The following is a 15,365-nucleotide window of genomic DNA, read 5'->3' as shown; positions in this document are numbered from 1 at the left end:
AATGGAGCATTGTGGAATAAAATCTCCTGCTTTTCATTTCAATATTTTGGGGTATCCCCTGGGCCATGATCTTAGTTCAAATGATGCTCAGGGTACATATACTCTTGAGAGCAAGGTCACAGTCACACAAGGGCACAAACCCCTCAGTCTGAGGGCATGACACACAAATCAAGCTAAGCACATAAATATCTCCAATTCTACAACAGCATGTGGCGAAGGGCTCAGAAAAATGTATATGCAAAGCTAGGCAGTTATGAGATGCACTCCGCAAACACATGTCCAACAATTAACAATCAACACAGATAAATACCCCTCCAAAAAAGTCCTCTTCAGCAGCACGGCTCTCTTGACCATCACTTGGTGCCAGGTGGTCAGAATCTTTAAGAACCTGTGGCACAGAAAATAAGCACAGAGTTGAGAGAATGTAAGAGTTAAAGAATATTAGTGCACAAGGAATCCAGAAGACCTAAAAATATTCAGAATAGGCCTGCCCATAAGCAGCAACAAGAAATGATTTTAAATTTGAAACAGTAAAACACAGGCAATGAAAATATAATAATGATGGTGATGGTGATGATGATGATGATGATGATAACAACTAGTTAACAATGCTTTTCATCCCCTTCCTGTCTACCTTCAGCTCACAAATACACTAAATCCTAATTTGTAGTGATTCCTCTTCTGACAGAGAATTCGTATATTTAAAAGAGCAAGAAAAAATGTCTTAAATCAAGAATCACACCCTTGAAGTAAACTTTTCAAAGCAAGATTTAGTTTGTCATTAATGGAATAGGAGGGGAAAAAAATGCATCTTGCCCTTCCCTGAAAGATAAAGAACTAAAAGACAAAAGTTTTTTTGTGTTCTCTTACAAGGTCAGGCCCTTCTCCTTTTTTCAGAGCTGAAGCAATCTGAAACAAAACAAAAGATTTATTAAGTGGATTTTGTAGCATATATGGAAAAACTTCACCTCTTACTACATTCTTAATGGCAAAATAACCCTGAATGTTGAAACAGAGAATAAAATGTTTTTAGTATATTCACAAAACAAGTGGCCAATATTGGTTCTCCAACAGCACCAATTTAATTTATATGAAATCCGACATGCTAACACTCCCTGCTGCCTAGTCATTAAAAGTTATTTTTCTCACTGCTCTTTATTTTAAATAACGCAATTCATTTTCGGTGCCCATGCTGGAAAGACTGGCATTAAATAAAACTGCCACTGTGAAGTTAGGATATATTTCGACTTATATTTTTTCTTTACTGTTGGCTACCTATAATACACCTTTATGTTATCTAGTGTCCATCTTGTTGCAAAATCCAAAGAAAGTGGCTATATAGTATTAAATACACTTTGCTTAATAAATATTAAATACCTTACCTATCTTATAAAATGGCAAACAAGGATTTAAAGGGCAAGCTATTTGCCTAAGCTCAAATCCCAAATCCCAAGTATGTTGCTAAAACTGGAAGAAAAAATATAAGTGAAAAATAAGCCCACATACACCAATGACCCAGTTTTTTGTTGTTCACTATCAGCTAAAATACATGTAAGTATCATCCTACTCTATCTAAAATTCATAATTTATAACAATCACTTACAAAAAAAAAATCAGGTTACCATGCAATATTTAATGCCAATTAGCCATACTGGTCAAAACTGAAGTGCTATCAAATATCATTTAAAGTGAAAATCTGGCATACCCTACTATGTCAAACTGAAAGGCTGGGGAATTATGTTTCTGAGCATGTGATTCTAAAGGTACTGAGAAAATGAGAAGACTTTCCCTGACAGATTCTGAATCTATCTGTTATTGTTGCTATTATTCAGTCCAATAACATGGACTTTTGTCTTGGCAAAGATCCTGGAATGGTATGCCAATTTCGTTCTCCAGTGGATCCCCATTATACAAAGGAGGAATGGAAGCAAACAGAGTTAAGTGACTTGCCCGGGGTCACACAGCTACTATGTGTCTGGGACTGGATCTGAACTCAGAACTTCCTGACTCCAGGCCCAGTGTTCTATCCACTATATCCCCTAGTTCACTGCAGCTACCTATAGAGCATGAGGAATGCATCCCATAGATTAGAGTATTTAATAAGATGATCATGTTGGTGTCTCTGGGGTACGTATCCTTTACAAATAGATTCTTCAAGCGTGGCTCCAAAGAAGAGATATGAGAAGACAATGCCTCTGCTCTTCTACGTACGTGGGGGTCAAGAGGTGTGAAGCACTGTATAAAACATCAGATTTTTTAAGCAGGTTGATTAGTTTTGCTGATTTTTTCCTTCTTCCTCCTCTTTTTCATTTTTAAAAAAAATTCTGTTACCAGGGATGATTCTCTGGGAAGGAAAGGGAGAAATACGGGGCAAATCTAGGTCATAGAAAAATAACAGACTTCCATAAAAATCTGTTTTTAAAAAGAAAAATAAACCCACATGTACAAAAATATTTACAGCAGCTCTATATGTGGTGGCAAAGAATTGGAAGTTGAAGGGATGCTCATCAACTGGGGAATGGCTGAACAAGGTGTGGTATATGAATGTAATGGAACACTATGGTGCTAGAAGAAATGATGAGCAGGCAGACTTCAGAAAAACCTGGAAAGACTTGTATGGACTGATGCTGAGTGAAGTGAGCAGAACCAGGAGAACACAGTACACAGTAACAGCCATGCTGTGCTATGACTAACATTGATAGACTTAGCCCTTCTCAGCAATGCAAGGATCTAAGACATCTCCAAAGGCCTCATGATGGCAAACGCTACCCACATCCAAAGAAAGAACTATGGAGTTTGAATGTAGATCGAAGCAGACTGTTTGCTTCTTCTGTTTTGTTTTGTTTCCTATCTCGTGTGGTTCCTCCTTTTGGTTCTAATTCTTCCTTACATGACTAATGTGAAAATATGTTTAATAGGAATGTATATGGACAGCCAACATCAGATTGCATGCCATCTTCAGGAGGATGGCGAGGAGGAAAGGGGAGAAAAATTTTAAACTCAAAAGCTTACGGAAGTGATTGTTGATAAATCAAAATAAATTAATAAAAAAATTTTTTAAAATGAATTCTAAGAAAACAAATAAATAAATAAAAGAAAAGAAACTCTTTACTCACTATACAAGCAAAGTACAGATATCGCATTTAAAATCTTAACTCAATTAAGTCAACATTTTTATGGCACAGTGACACAGTGTTTCATCAGGCACACCAAGGGGCGGCTAGGTGGCACGGTGGATAGAGCACCGGCCCTGGATTCAGGAGGACCTGAGTTCAAATCCGGACTCAGACACATAACACTTACTAGCTGTGTGACCCTGGGCAAGTCACTTAACCCCACTGCCTAGCCAAAAAACAAATAAGGCATACCAACACTGGTGGGTTTGCAGTAAAAGACATCCTCTGGGTTCAGAGGAAAAGGACATCAAAAAAGCTCTAAGATACAAGGACCAGCTCTGCATGGACAGCTAGAAAATTCTTCTCTATTACTTCCTCTTCTACCATTCGTTTTTTTCTTTAAACTTCGAAGGTCTTTTCCACACTAAACATGCTGCTGTTGACATCCTGTCTCAGACTGTAAATTCTTATGTCAGGAATAAAAGAAAATTTCACCCATTTCACATCATTTCACTACCAAGTACTGCCAATAATACATTACAAACACTTGTTATGGAATAGCTGACGTGACAATGTTAACCTCAAAAATCACCCGTTCGTCCTCCCCTGACAATACCTCCAAGCACCCGTTAGTCTATTTACCGAACATAGTGACGAGCTGTTGGGGCAACAAGGGTCCGGAACATAAAACAGCAGGAAAAATGCACACACTACTGTGGCATTTTCATTAATCAGGAAGGACAGGGTACAGGACTGATTAATTTACTCAGAGAATGAGCAGAAACAGAGAAGCCACTAAGATACAGTCTCTGCTGCCTCGATGACAAGATACCAGCAAGTCAAAGGGGGGGTTCAGTAACGTGAGGAGGGACGCAAATCTGTCCTGAAGCTTTAAAACCTGGGAAGCAGCAGGCATGGAATACAAACCAAGCCTCTAAAGGCCCTGAAGGGTGAGACACACCCAAGAGAAAAGAATGACAGCTTTAGGAATGCCGGTGTCAGCGGGGCAGAAGCGGCCCACAGACCAGCCATCAGCTAGCACCTCTACTCCTCCTCACAGGGATGCAGAACCAGAATGCTATTTCCTGCACGGTCTTCCCAGATGAGGAATCTGTGTGTGTGGATTTCAAACAGCTTCATGTTCAGACCTTCCACGACCCATCAGCTGCAGCACGTCAATAGATGCAGCTCTCCCACATGTGCGTGCTCCTAATCACGCAGTTTTTTACTCATTCATACCCTCTCCTCCTGTGTGACTTTTATCCTTTCAAAATCTTTATTTTAATACTGCAAAACTGTAAATAAAATATTTTAATACTGCAAAATTGTAAATACTGGATAATTGTAGAAATGTCAATCAAGACAACAGCCATTTGTGATTCCAGAGGACCAATGATGAAATGTGCTATCTACAACAAAGGGGATGGACTTAAGGTGTGAAATACACATTTCTGTGCACAGCTAATTAAAAAAGGGCTCTTCCTTTACTCTCTCTCTTTTTTTTTTTTCATGTCATGAGGGGTGGGAAGAAGAGAAAAGAGACTTTTGTTCAGTTAAAAAAATTTTTTTAGGGCCAGCTGGGTGGCACAGTGGATAGAGCACTGGCCCTGAAATCAGGAGGACCTGAGTTCAAATCTGGCCTCAAACCAAACACTTGACACTCACTAGCTGTGTGACCCTGGGTAAGTCACTTAACCCCAATTGCCTTAAAAAAAATTTTTTTTTAAAGAAGTGGGAGGTGCTACAAGTGTGGAATGTTGCAAGCACCTTCAGATGGGGTCCCTTTATTGTCAGTTTTCCTTACTTGTTTTATTTTATTACTAGAGACCTCTTGTCATTAATGTTTATAATGTAAATTACAACAATAATCTTTAAAAATAATTTAAATAATTTTTTTTATTTTTTAAAAACCCCTGCAGGGATACTAGTAGAGTGTGCAGACCATGCATCCTCCACATCAGGCAGCTGACTAGCCCACCTCCTTGTCCAGTCATATTTGTCTGATAAATTTTTTGGGGGGAGGTGCAGGGAGACAATCAGGGTTAAGTGACTTGCCCAGGGTCACACAGCTACTAAGGGTCTGAGGCCACATTTGAACTCAAGTCCTCTTGACCCTAGGGCCAGTGTTCTACCCATGCCTAGTGCCCCTCATCTGATGGAATTTTGCACACGATGCTTCTTGTACAATTCTTCACTGAAAACATGTCAGAGTTTACTTGTGACCAACACATGGCTCTTTTCTGCCAAGAATAATGGTGTGAAGAAGATGACATCTTATTTAAAGGAGAAGTCTGGGGTCATTAAAAGCACTACACAATTTTCCAAAGGCAATCTTCTCCAATCTTCTTCTTGGATTTAATTACAGCCAACTAAATAGCTAAGGAGCATCCGTTCAAGCTACGGGAACTGATGGACCACCAACGAATGTGCTGTCCATTCATTCACCTGGTTTTTCCTGTCTGGAGACTCAGGTTTACCCCATTTAGGAATCTCAGGCTTGAACCAATCAGACTAATGCCATCATCTGCACACAGAATGACTGCAGGCTTTTTGGAAATTCCTCCTTTGTTTGGACTCTCCACTGGAGAGCATCTCCATGGCAGCCGGTGGCAAACGCCATGAGGAAAGAAACTTCTGATTTGTGCCTCGCTTAACCTTAATAAATCATAATGAGACAGAAAACGCTCTCTGACTTAAATGTTACATAAGCCTAACAATATCTTTTTATAGTTTTTTATTATATATACCTTTTTTCCCAGGTCTTCCTTCCTGTATCCCAAAAGTTCAAGGTATTTTCCACGAGAATCATCTTCAAAATTGACCTTTTAGGAAATAAAACACAACATCAAATTAAAATCAGTCTTTAAAAATCTTTGTTTTCATGAAAGCCAATCTAATGCCACATGACATCTTTTTAATCGTCTAAAATCAACTGCAATGGATAAACAAAAGGCATTAATAATTATTTTTAAATCTACGTATCAAGTATACACGCCCATTATGGAACTATTAATCAGGCTTGAAAAAAGAAGACACTGCAGGTAAATAATAGCAAAAAAAAAAATGTTGGCCCAATAGCTATGGAGAACAATCCCCCAGTTAAGCAAAGCATTTTCTCTGACACTTGACAAAACACAAAAAAATAGAACTGTAAAATTACTTCCTGAACCACCTCCTCTCTCCCCATTCAATAGTGAATTATGTAATTCAAAAGTAAATCTCACAAGAAAATACAAAGCAGAATTCTTAGCACCCACACTCTAGACATGTCCCCCTAAAGTTCTGAGTTACTCATGAGGTTCCTAAAACTCTAACTTTTGGAATTTCCTTGTTACCTTCGAGTCCTTTGTTGAACAGTCGCTATGAGGAAGGCAGAATGGGAAATCAATGAGTCTGCTCAAGGTCACTGGCCATCAGCTAAGTGGAGATGACACAAGAATGAGCTAGGGGGTAGGCTTTACCTTCAAAAAAGACCAAACACTCTTCTCAAAGTCCGTATGCGAAGCATCGATTTTTTTCTGGCAATAGCTGACAAAGCCTTGGGACTGCACGACCTGCTGGAGGTAATCGGAGCGCAGGAGGAATTCCTTCTCGGTGACCACCTGGCTGATGTGCACCTGGTGGCACTGCACCTGTTGCTCTGCTCCCGGCGGCGGCTTCGCGTTCTCAAACGTCACTAACTTGCCTCCAAACTATAAAAGGACCAGGATAGAGAACTTCCATAAATACCCACAATAAAGAAAAACTACCACCATTTTCCCTAGCAGGTTTGTAAGAACTTTGGACATGTAAATGTGGAGCTCAGACAATTCAGCTTGACTGAAAGTAAACTTCTGAGTGCCAGGCAAGCAGCAAACACATCAAAATCTGCTTATCAATGTACCAGGATTACAAAGCTCTTTACACAAACACAGACCACCAGAAAACGTTCATCAAGAACCCAATATGTGCACATAGTACGGACCTGGTCTCTTTCCAAAAGGAACTCGGGGCTTCCTTGGGGAAGCCACACAGACATAAAGAAAAGGGAAGACAAGAGAATACTCACCAAGGGCCACCTAAGTGGCCCAGACGGATAGGCTCTTAGATTGGGAAGGGCCCATGGGAGCCATCTCGTCCCACCATAACCCCTCACCAGCGGCCATCCTGCCTCTGCTTGCTGCTCCCAGACAGGGGCAGCCATCTCGCTCCGGGCTAAACCTCATCTGAAGATGCTTCTCCTGACACTGAGTCCTCCTCCACCACTCCTGGTTCTGCCCTCGGCATCTCCCAGAACAAGCCTGCCCCTCCTCACCGCACAGACCTTCACATGCTCCCTCAGAGGCTTCTCTTCTCTGGCCTACCCATCTCCAGTTCCCCAACTAATCCTTGTGACACGAACTCGGCGTTCTGCACTTTGTCAACGTCCTTCTTGAAGCGCTGCACATCACCAGAGCTCAGTCCAGAGGAACAACGGCCGCTCTTCACGAGGCTCCAGCTGGCCCTGGCTTTGGGGGCAGCCCCATTCGTCCACTCCTTTCTGAGCTCTCGGCAGTCTGCCAAAACCCCAGATCTTCTTAAACTGCTGCCTCAGTCATCCCAGCCAGGGTTGCAGAGTCACTTTTCTGAACCCAAGTCTAAGATTTTACATTCCTCCCAACTGTATTTCATCTGATTAGACTGCTCCAGTGCTCTAACCTACAAAGATCTTTTCCAGGCTTGACCATCACCGGGTGTGAGTGATCATCCCCTACCAGCTCTGTGTAATCTGCACTGAGATGAGCATTTCATCCAAGGCTTTAGCCAAGTCACTGACACAAATGTCAGACAACCTAGGAGCCATACTCAGATCCCAGCGGGGCACTCCTGCCCACTTTCAACCTCCTAACAATACTATATATATTAAAGACAAAGCTGAGGCTAGCCATTCAACCAGCTCCGAATGCACCTGATTGTATTGCTGTATGTTTCTTAAGGGTGGGGACTGTTTTTTTCCATTCTTTGTATCCTCAGCTCTTAGCATGGTACTTGGCATACAGTAGGTGCTTAATAAGGGCTTAGTGACATGATCTGACTCGACTATTCCATCTAAGTTCACACCCTTCTCACCAAATGCTTTATCAAAATCTAGGTAAACACCATCTGCAGGATGCCCCTGGCCAGCCAATTTAGTAAGCCTCTCCAAAAAGGAAATGAGATAAATCTGGCATGACTTGTCTTTGAAGAAAGGATCCTCTTTGTGATCACTGCAGTGCAGGAGTTTGGAGGCCTGAGACCCCTGCAACATGAGCCGGTCAGAGAAGACTTCACAACAGGAATGGGACTTAACGGGCAAGGTCAGAAGGAAAACCAGGATTCTGACGAGCGGGGAAAGGACAGGAATGGAATATAAGTAAGTGTTATGTAAATGTCAGTTATGATCAGGAAGGCCCTTTCAGTAGGAGGAAAGGCATCCTCGAAATCTCTAAGTTCAGGCAGTGTCTGACTAGAGTAAACATGCAGAGGGAACAGTGGGAAATAAGGTTGGAAGAAGAGAGCTATCACTCTCAAGATGCATTTATTAAACACCTACTATGCCCCAAAAACTGTCACAGACGCTGGGGAGACAAAGAGAAAAAAAAACTAGTCCCTGCCCTCAAGGAGCTGACATTCTTTTTGAGGAACAATACTTGGGCTTGCCGTAAGGAAAAGCTGCCTAAGAACTAGACCTAAGCTAAAGGAGAGCAGGGTGCCTTGGGAGCTAGAGACCCCCCTTCAGGAGAGATCTTCGGGCAAAGGCTGGTGGCTCCTTCTCAGGCTCGGGCAGAGCTCGATTCTCTAAGGTTCCCCCACACCCAGCACGGTGTGACGGCAGGTCACCCTGCTGCCTCAGAACAGGTACGTGACACGCTCCATGACGTGTATGTCAGGTGTCTGCCCGTGAACTCTGTTTCAACAAGGCAATCAGGCCGCAGTGAAGGGTGAAAAGGAACAAGGAAAGAGACCACAGGGAGCCCAGCAATGAGCACAGGTGAGCTTGAACGAGGGCAGTTACAGGACTGCAAAGGAAGGGGTGCACCTGCCACTGCCAAGGAAGAATCAACAGGACTTAGAGAATAATTAACTGCAGGCAGGAGACGCGGGCACGAAAGAGGCCGAAGATAACATCAAGGTTTTGGGAACCAAAGGAACTAGAAACAGGCCCACTACCAGCAGGTCAGGAACAGACACTGGGGCATGAAGATGATTCCCACAGCACCAAGGAAGTCCTGAGGAAGGAAGAGCTGGTCTGGGGGGCAAGGCGACAGAGTTCAGCTTCATGCACGTTAAACGCAGGTACAACCCGTACCAAACGGCTTGCCTTCTCAGTGAGGGCGTGGGGAGAGAGGGAGAGAACATGGAACTCAAGTGGATGTTAAAAATTGTTTTTACGTGTAACTGGGGAAAATAAAATACTAAATAAAACACAAACATCAGAAGTGGAGCAGATATTAGTCCATAATGTTGTGGGGCCCTGGGTCAGAGGACCTAGCGTACCCCATAACTATGCTATTTCCAGAGCTACCCTAAAAATCTTTAGACACATTCAAGATGTGATTGGATCTATATCACAACAACCTCTGCAAGAGTGAAGAACTTTATAAAGCGATTTCAAGGACAAACTAGCACAGCACTCCTTACACCTAGTTTCTTCTACAACACTGGCCTGAGATTCCAAAACCAAGGACCGCGAGGTCACCGGTGAACTGGCCATCACCCTGCACCCCCTACCTGTGCCCTGGTTCCCTGTGTTCCTTCCCTCTCGAGCCCCACCAACAGTCCCTGTCACTGGGAAGCCTCTTTAATCACAGGAACTCTGAAATCCTATACCTTCTCTGTCCCGAAAGGACACTTTACTGAGAAAAATCCCTTCACAACCAATCTTACCCTCAGACAGTCCATGTAAGCAAAACCAACGTACCGAAAACGAAGCCCCCACAGGCCTCCGGATCCACTTTGGCGGCTTCTTTAAAGGCAGCACGACAGCCTGTGTGGGGGCTTGCTGTGGGAGTTGCAGCGGAGGAAGGGGCTGTCCTGTGCCAAAGGGATCAAGGTTCCCAAACGATGACGAGAGCTTAATAAGAAAAGGAAAATAATGTAAAAATTTGTTTTTGCCGGACGTCATACACTTCACGTGATGTAGAAAAACCTGAAGTGGTCCTTCATAATCAGCAATATCTAGTTTTATTTTTTAATCAGAATTGCTTTCAAGCTCCTCTGCAGGAAGGAAAACTAGATCCTTGAATGACATTCCAGACTTCTCCTACCTTGTCGACCTGCTTCTGCCGCAGGCCGTCTGCGCTCCCTCCCATGATGGAGTAAACGCTAATGCGTCCGTCAAAGGAAGCGGCGGAGAGGATGGCTGGGTTTCGGGGACACCACTGTATATCGAAGCACCACTGTGTGTTGGTGGGAAGTTCATACAGCACCTAGATCCAACCCCCCAAAATCAGGAAACAGTATTATCACTCTACAGCCAGGCCCAGCCAGCAGACAAATAACACACTTACTTAGAAAGTCTCTTCAACTAAGTCCTTGGAACTGTCACACAGAGCATATTTACTGCTAAGATAATCAATGTACAAGCATTCCAGGAATGAGACAAGTAAGGAGGTCTCTACATAAAAATTAACAGTACACTTCAGCAAATCTCAAAAACTGGACGTTTTCAGCATTTACTTATAGGAGATAATGAAAGCGAAAAAGGAAAAATTAGGTATTGCAGTAGGAATATGATTATAGGCCCACTTGGGTCTTTATTTGCCAACATGACATCAATTTCATTTAGATTCTAGATTATTTAGAGTCTTAAAAATAATCTCAAGCAATGAATGAAAAAAAAAAAGATCAAAAAAAGATCCAAGACTGATATAATTCTCTACTTACGAGGTAAGAGAAATATACACCCTTCTGTACTTCCCTCCCTCATTCAAGACATAAAATGATACTACAACCTGACTGACACAAAGACCCGGGCTCCTGGAGAAGAGAGCAAGAAAAGAAGTACAGGACATAGCTGGTCATACCAGCTTCTAACGTCATAAATGCACTGCCAATTCACACCAAGGTTATGGCCACTGTTCTCCACGGGATTAAGTGTACAGAGTTTTTAAAAGTTTAAATGAAACTTCACATCTTTCTTGGTTAAAATGGCTGATTTGACTATGACAAATAACTATTTATATCCATCTAAAATCATGTCCATATCTACAGTATTTTTCCAATTTCCTCAGGAGTAAACGGATGGTTTTAATGACAATGCAAGTCATAACAGCAAGTTACACTACTGAAAAATAAGTCAAATTGTTCTTTCCATATTTGGAGAGGAGTGGGACTCACAGGATTTTGTCTCTAAATTGTATTAGTCAAAATTTAATGTGATTTCAGAAACCTACTTTCTCTCCAAGAATATTTTACCTCCCACCCCCCCATCTAAAGTGCTGTTTCACATGAAAATTCCCAAATGAGAAAATCAAATAGACAAATAACCAATTCTGATATTAATTAGAAAATCAAATAGACAAATAACCAGTTTTGATATTAAGAGGATATTATTAAAATCCAATGGGGTGATTTCTACTATTATTCCATCTTGTATTTACTATATTACACCATATATTTACTATAAAGTCATTGTTAGTAATAAAAATATTAATTTAGTAAAAACAAAATTCATGAGGCTTCTCAACAGAGCTCATATGTCAGGGAGAGGCTACCAGGAAGGAAATAAACAAATATTATTAGTATTACAAAAACCCACACTAATAACAGCAATAATAAGGCTGGGTAGAGTAGTAGAGCACAGGACATGGAATGAGCAAGACCTGAGTTCAAATCCTGCCTCATTTACTATCTGTGTGACCTATACAAATCACTCTGGGCCTCAATTTCACCAACTGTAGAATGGAACAAATAATGGCACCTACTTCAAAGAGTTGTTTGGAGGATAAAATGAAATAACATGTAAAGCATTTTGCAAATCTTAAAGTGTTATGTAAATGCTAGCTATTATTACTTTATATCAGTCATCTTGAAAGTAATCTTAGCCTTTTACCATAGACAAGTAAAAAATGAAAATATATTGTATTTACATGAAATTTAAAATCTGAGAATTTCAAGGAACTTAAAGTCATCTTTTATATCTGACGAATCCCATCTGCCTCTCAACCATCCATCCTTCCTCAGGCCCCAGAAGGAGACGTGGATTCCTTGTTACATCCAGCACAGCAGGCCACATCACTAACAGCTGCACTTAGCATGCACTTCTCAACTGAACCACCCCACATGTATAACTGATGCACACCAGTCAAGGATGGATAGATCTTTGCTCTAAGTATGTCTTTTTAAAGCAAGGAAGGTATGGCTAGGCTTTTTTTTTTTTTCCAATTAACTTATTTCAAAAATTAAGTGGATAACACAATTTGTAAATAACTTACAAAGTGATAAGCTCTTCAAAATAAATTTTAAAAATTGGCTTTGAGGGGGCAGCTAGGTGGCGCAGTGGATAGAGCACCGGCCCTGAAGTCAGACGGACCTGAGCTCAAATCTGGCCTCAGACCAAACACTTGACACTTACTAGCTGTGTGACCCTGGGCAAGTCACTTAACCCCAACTGCCTAAAAATTAAAAAAAATTAAAAAAATTAAAACTGGCTCTGAACAAGGTGACACTGGGTACCTAATGCACGTGATATAAAGAATGTGATATTTCCATACATCTAACATAGAAACTGGTCTCACTGCCTTCATGTAAAAGGAGTATTTATTTTATTAGTAATGTGGTTCTACATATTGTTTTAACTTCTAAGTGAAACAATAGTGCCCAGATGACATTCATGATAAAATTTTTCTTGAGTATAAAAATTCACCCACATCTCTACATTACTTTCACTTAGCCTTCAATGTAATACACAAAATAATCAGTATCTCCTTTAGAGAGGAACAAAACAGCACCACCTTGGAGACAGCAAGTTTAAAAACACTATTCCCCACCATACCTCTCCTGTGTTGGGGTTGCAGCACAGAATTTTGGCATCTTTTCCACAGCTCAGCAATAACTCAGGATCTGCCATGCTCCAGGCAATGGCCAAAATTCCTCTGCAGAGAGATGGAAGGTGAGAGAGGAAAGAAAATTTTAAGTGTAATTAGACCAAGTGTTTCAGAGAAAAAAATCAACTATCTTCCTAAGTCTTATCTGTGCAAAATAATGAAGAGTTTACGGCTTTTTTCTTCCTTCTAGTGACACCTCAAAACCCCTTACCATCATTCCACTTTCTCTATTTAACTGCTCTAATCTCTGACAAAAGACAGTTCTGCCCAGGGCCGCCCCCTGTACTTGTTCCCAGGATCCCATTTCTTCGGGTATCCTCTGGGAGCATGCCACTAAAATTCTTCCTCCCCCATCTCATTCATCTTCAACCTCCCCTGTCTATTAGCTCTTTGGGCTCACAGCTTACAGCTAGAAGGGACTCAGAAACCATCCCTCACTTTGCAGATAACAAGCTGAGCCATAGGAAGGGTCAGTGACATGACCAAGACCCAGCAGGTGGTAAACAATGGAGGCAGGATTTGAATACAGGCACTCCCTTCAAAGGCCAGTGCGCTTTCAACCACGCTACTGTCTTCAGCCCCTTTCTAGCCTCATCTGTGATTATCCTATATCTCGTCTTTCTTTACCAACAAACTCCTAAAGAAAAGCTACCTACCAGTGAAAAAACAGAAAACTGGGACAGAGTAGATAAGAAAAGTCAGAAGTAATCAAAAGCAGGTGCCAATTCCTAAGTGCTCCCTAAAGAAACAAAGAACTTAAACAGCTGGAGGACGAGTACCGTGCTCACGGCTGAGCCATGTTTAAACTATAAAGGGCAGTACTAACAAAGTTTATTTACAACTAAAATGCTATGCCACCATCAAGTCATCAAAGGGATATTTTACAGAACTTGGTAAAATAATGACAATTCATTTGGAAAAATAAAAGATCTGGAATATCAAGGGAAATGATGAAAAAAAGGCACAAAAAAAGTGGGAATGGAAATTCCTGACCTCAAACTATAGTAGAAAACAGTAGTCATCAAAACCATTTGGCATTGGTTAGGAAATAAAGAGGTAGATCAATGGAAGAGATTAGGCCACAGAGAATCCAAAATAATGGAACTCAATTACCCAGCATTCAACAAAAATTGGTCAACATAAATTACTTAGGAAAGAAATACTAGGGGTTAAAGAAAACTTCTGGGAAAGCTGGAAAAGTCTGGCATGAATTAGGCTCAGACCAGCAACTTATACCATATTCTATAATAAAGTTTAAATAGATAAGTGAGGTTGATATTAAAAATCATATAATAAAAAAAATTAGAAAATGCATAAATCATAGTTGGTTATGGAGTAAGGAGGTGTAATTTTTAAAATTTATTTTGTTTTCTGAACTTAACAAACACCAAACAAAGTGGGAGTTTCCATATTCATAACAGAACCCAATAACAGGATTTCCCAAGACGTCTCCTCCAGCCAACCTCAGCTACACAGAGATGGTCACGCCCTGGATCCTGCCATTACACAGAAGCACCACTGCCATGTTCCTGAGCTCTGAAATTCTGCTCTCTGATCACAGTGTGTTGTCATTCCTCCTCTTCCTCTGCCTTGTTACCCCAAGCCCTGACCTCAAATCCCTCAGTCCTTTCCCAGGCACCCTTGGCCTTCTCCTTTCTTCTCCAGCTTGAGCCCTGGGGAGGCACTTCAACTCTCAACTGTCCTCTTCTAGGAGATGTATTCTAAACCAAACAAGAGGCAAATACAGAAAATAAACCAGGTAACTCTGATTATATAAAATTAAAAAGATATTGGCCCTCCCCCCAAAAAATCTTTGCACCAAGTTTTATAATAAAGGTCTCATTTCTATGATATATAAAGAAATGATTCAAATGTATAACAATGACAGCCATTCCCCAATTGATAAACGCTCAAAGGATATGAATAGAAAGTTTTCAGAGAAAGAAATCTAAGCTATCAAAAGTCATATGAAAAAACGTTCCAAATCACCAATGATTGCAGACATACACATTAATACAACTCTGAGTTTTCACCTCACACCTAGATTGACAACGTTGACAAAAAAGGAAAATGACAAACCGGAGAGGTTATTGGGGGGGGGGAAAGACATTAATGCACGTTAGTGAAGCTGTGAACTAGTCCAGTCATTCTTCAAGGCAAGACAGAACCATACCCCCCAAAAGTTACTAAACTGCACACCCTC

The 15,365-nt window shown here is 41.2% G+C and overlaps 1 protein-coding gene across 10 annotated transcripts in view; it reads right to left on the bottom strand.

Annotated features, from left to right (window-relative positions):
- Positions 1-15,365, bottom strand: part of SEC31A (SEC31 homolog A, COPII coat complex component) — a 72,855-nt gene that overhangs the window by 39,373 nt on the left and 18,117 nt on the right. For all 10 annotated transcript variants that reach the window (XM_027854616.1, XM_027854618.1, XM_027854620.1 and 7 more), the window contains exons 8-14: positions 13,111-13,210; positions 10,382-10,543; positions 10,036-10,188; positions 6,578-6,808; positions 5,864-5,938; positions 871-909; positions 311-388 (exon numbers count right to left, since the gene is read on the bottom strand). In XM_027854616.1, the coding sequence (XP_027710417.1) occupies positions 311-388; positions 871-909; positions 5,864-5,938; positions 6,578-6,808; positions 10,036-10,188; positions 10,382-10,543; positions 13,111-13,210 (838 nt within the window). The remainder of the gene's footprint in view (positions 1-310; positions 389-870; positions 910-5,863; positions 5,939-6,577; positions 6,809-10,035; positions 10,189-10,381; positions 10,544-13,110; positions 13,211-15,365) is intronic.

This window comes from Vombatus ursinus, unplaced genomic scaffold (genome assembly GCF_900497805.2).
Source record: "Vombatus ursinus unplaced genomic scaffold, bare-nosed wombat genome assembly UNPS02010461.1, whole genome shotgun sequence".
Lineage (NCBI taxonomy): Eukaryota > Metazoa > Chordata > Mammalia > Diprotodontia > Vombatidae > Vombatus > Vombatus ursinus.
The sequence above is the reverse complement of the archived record's forward strand: the minus strand, read 5'-3'. Positions and strand labels throughout refer to the sequence as shown.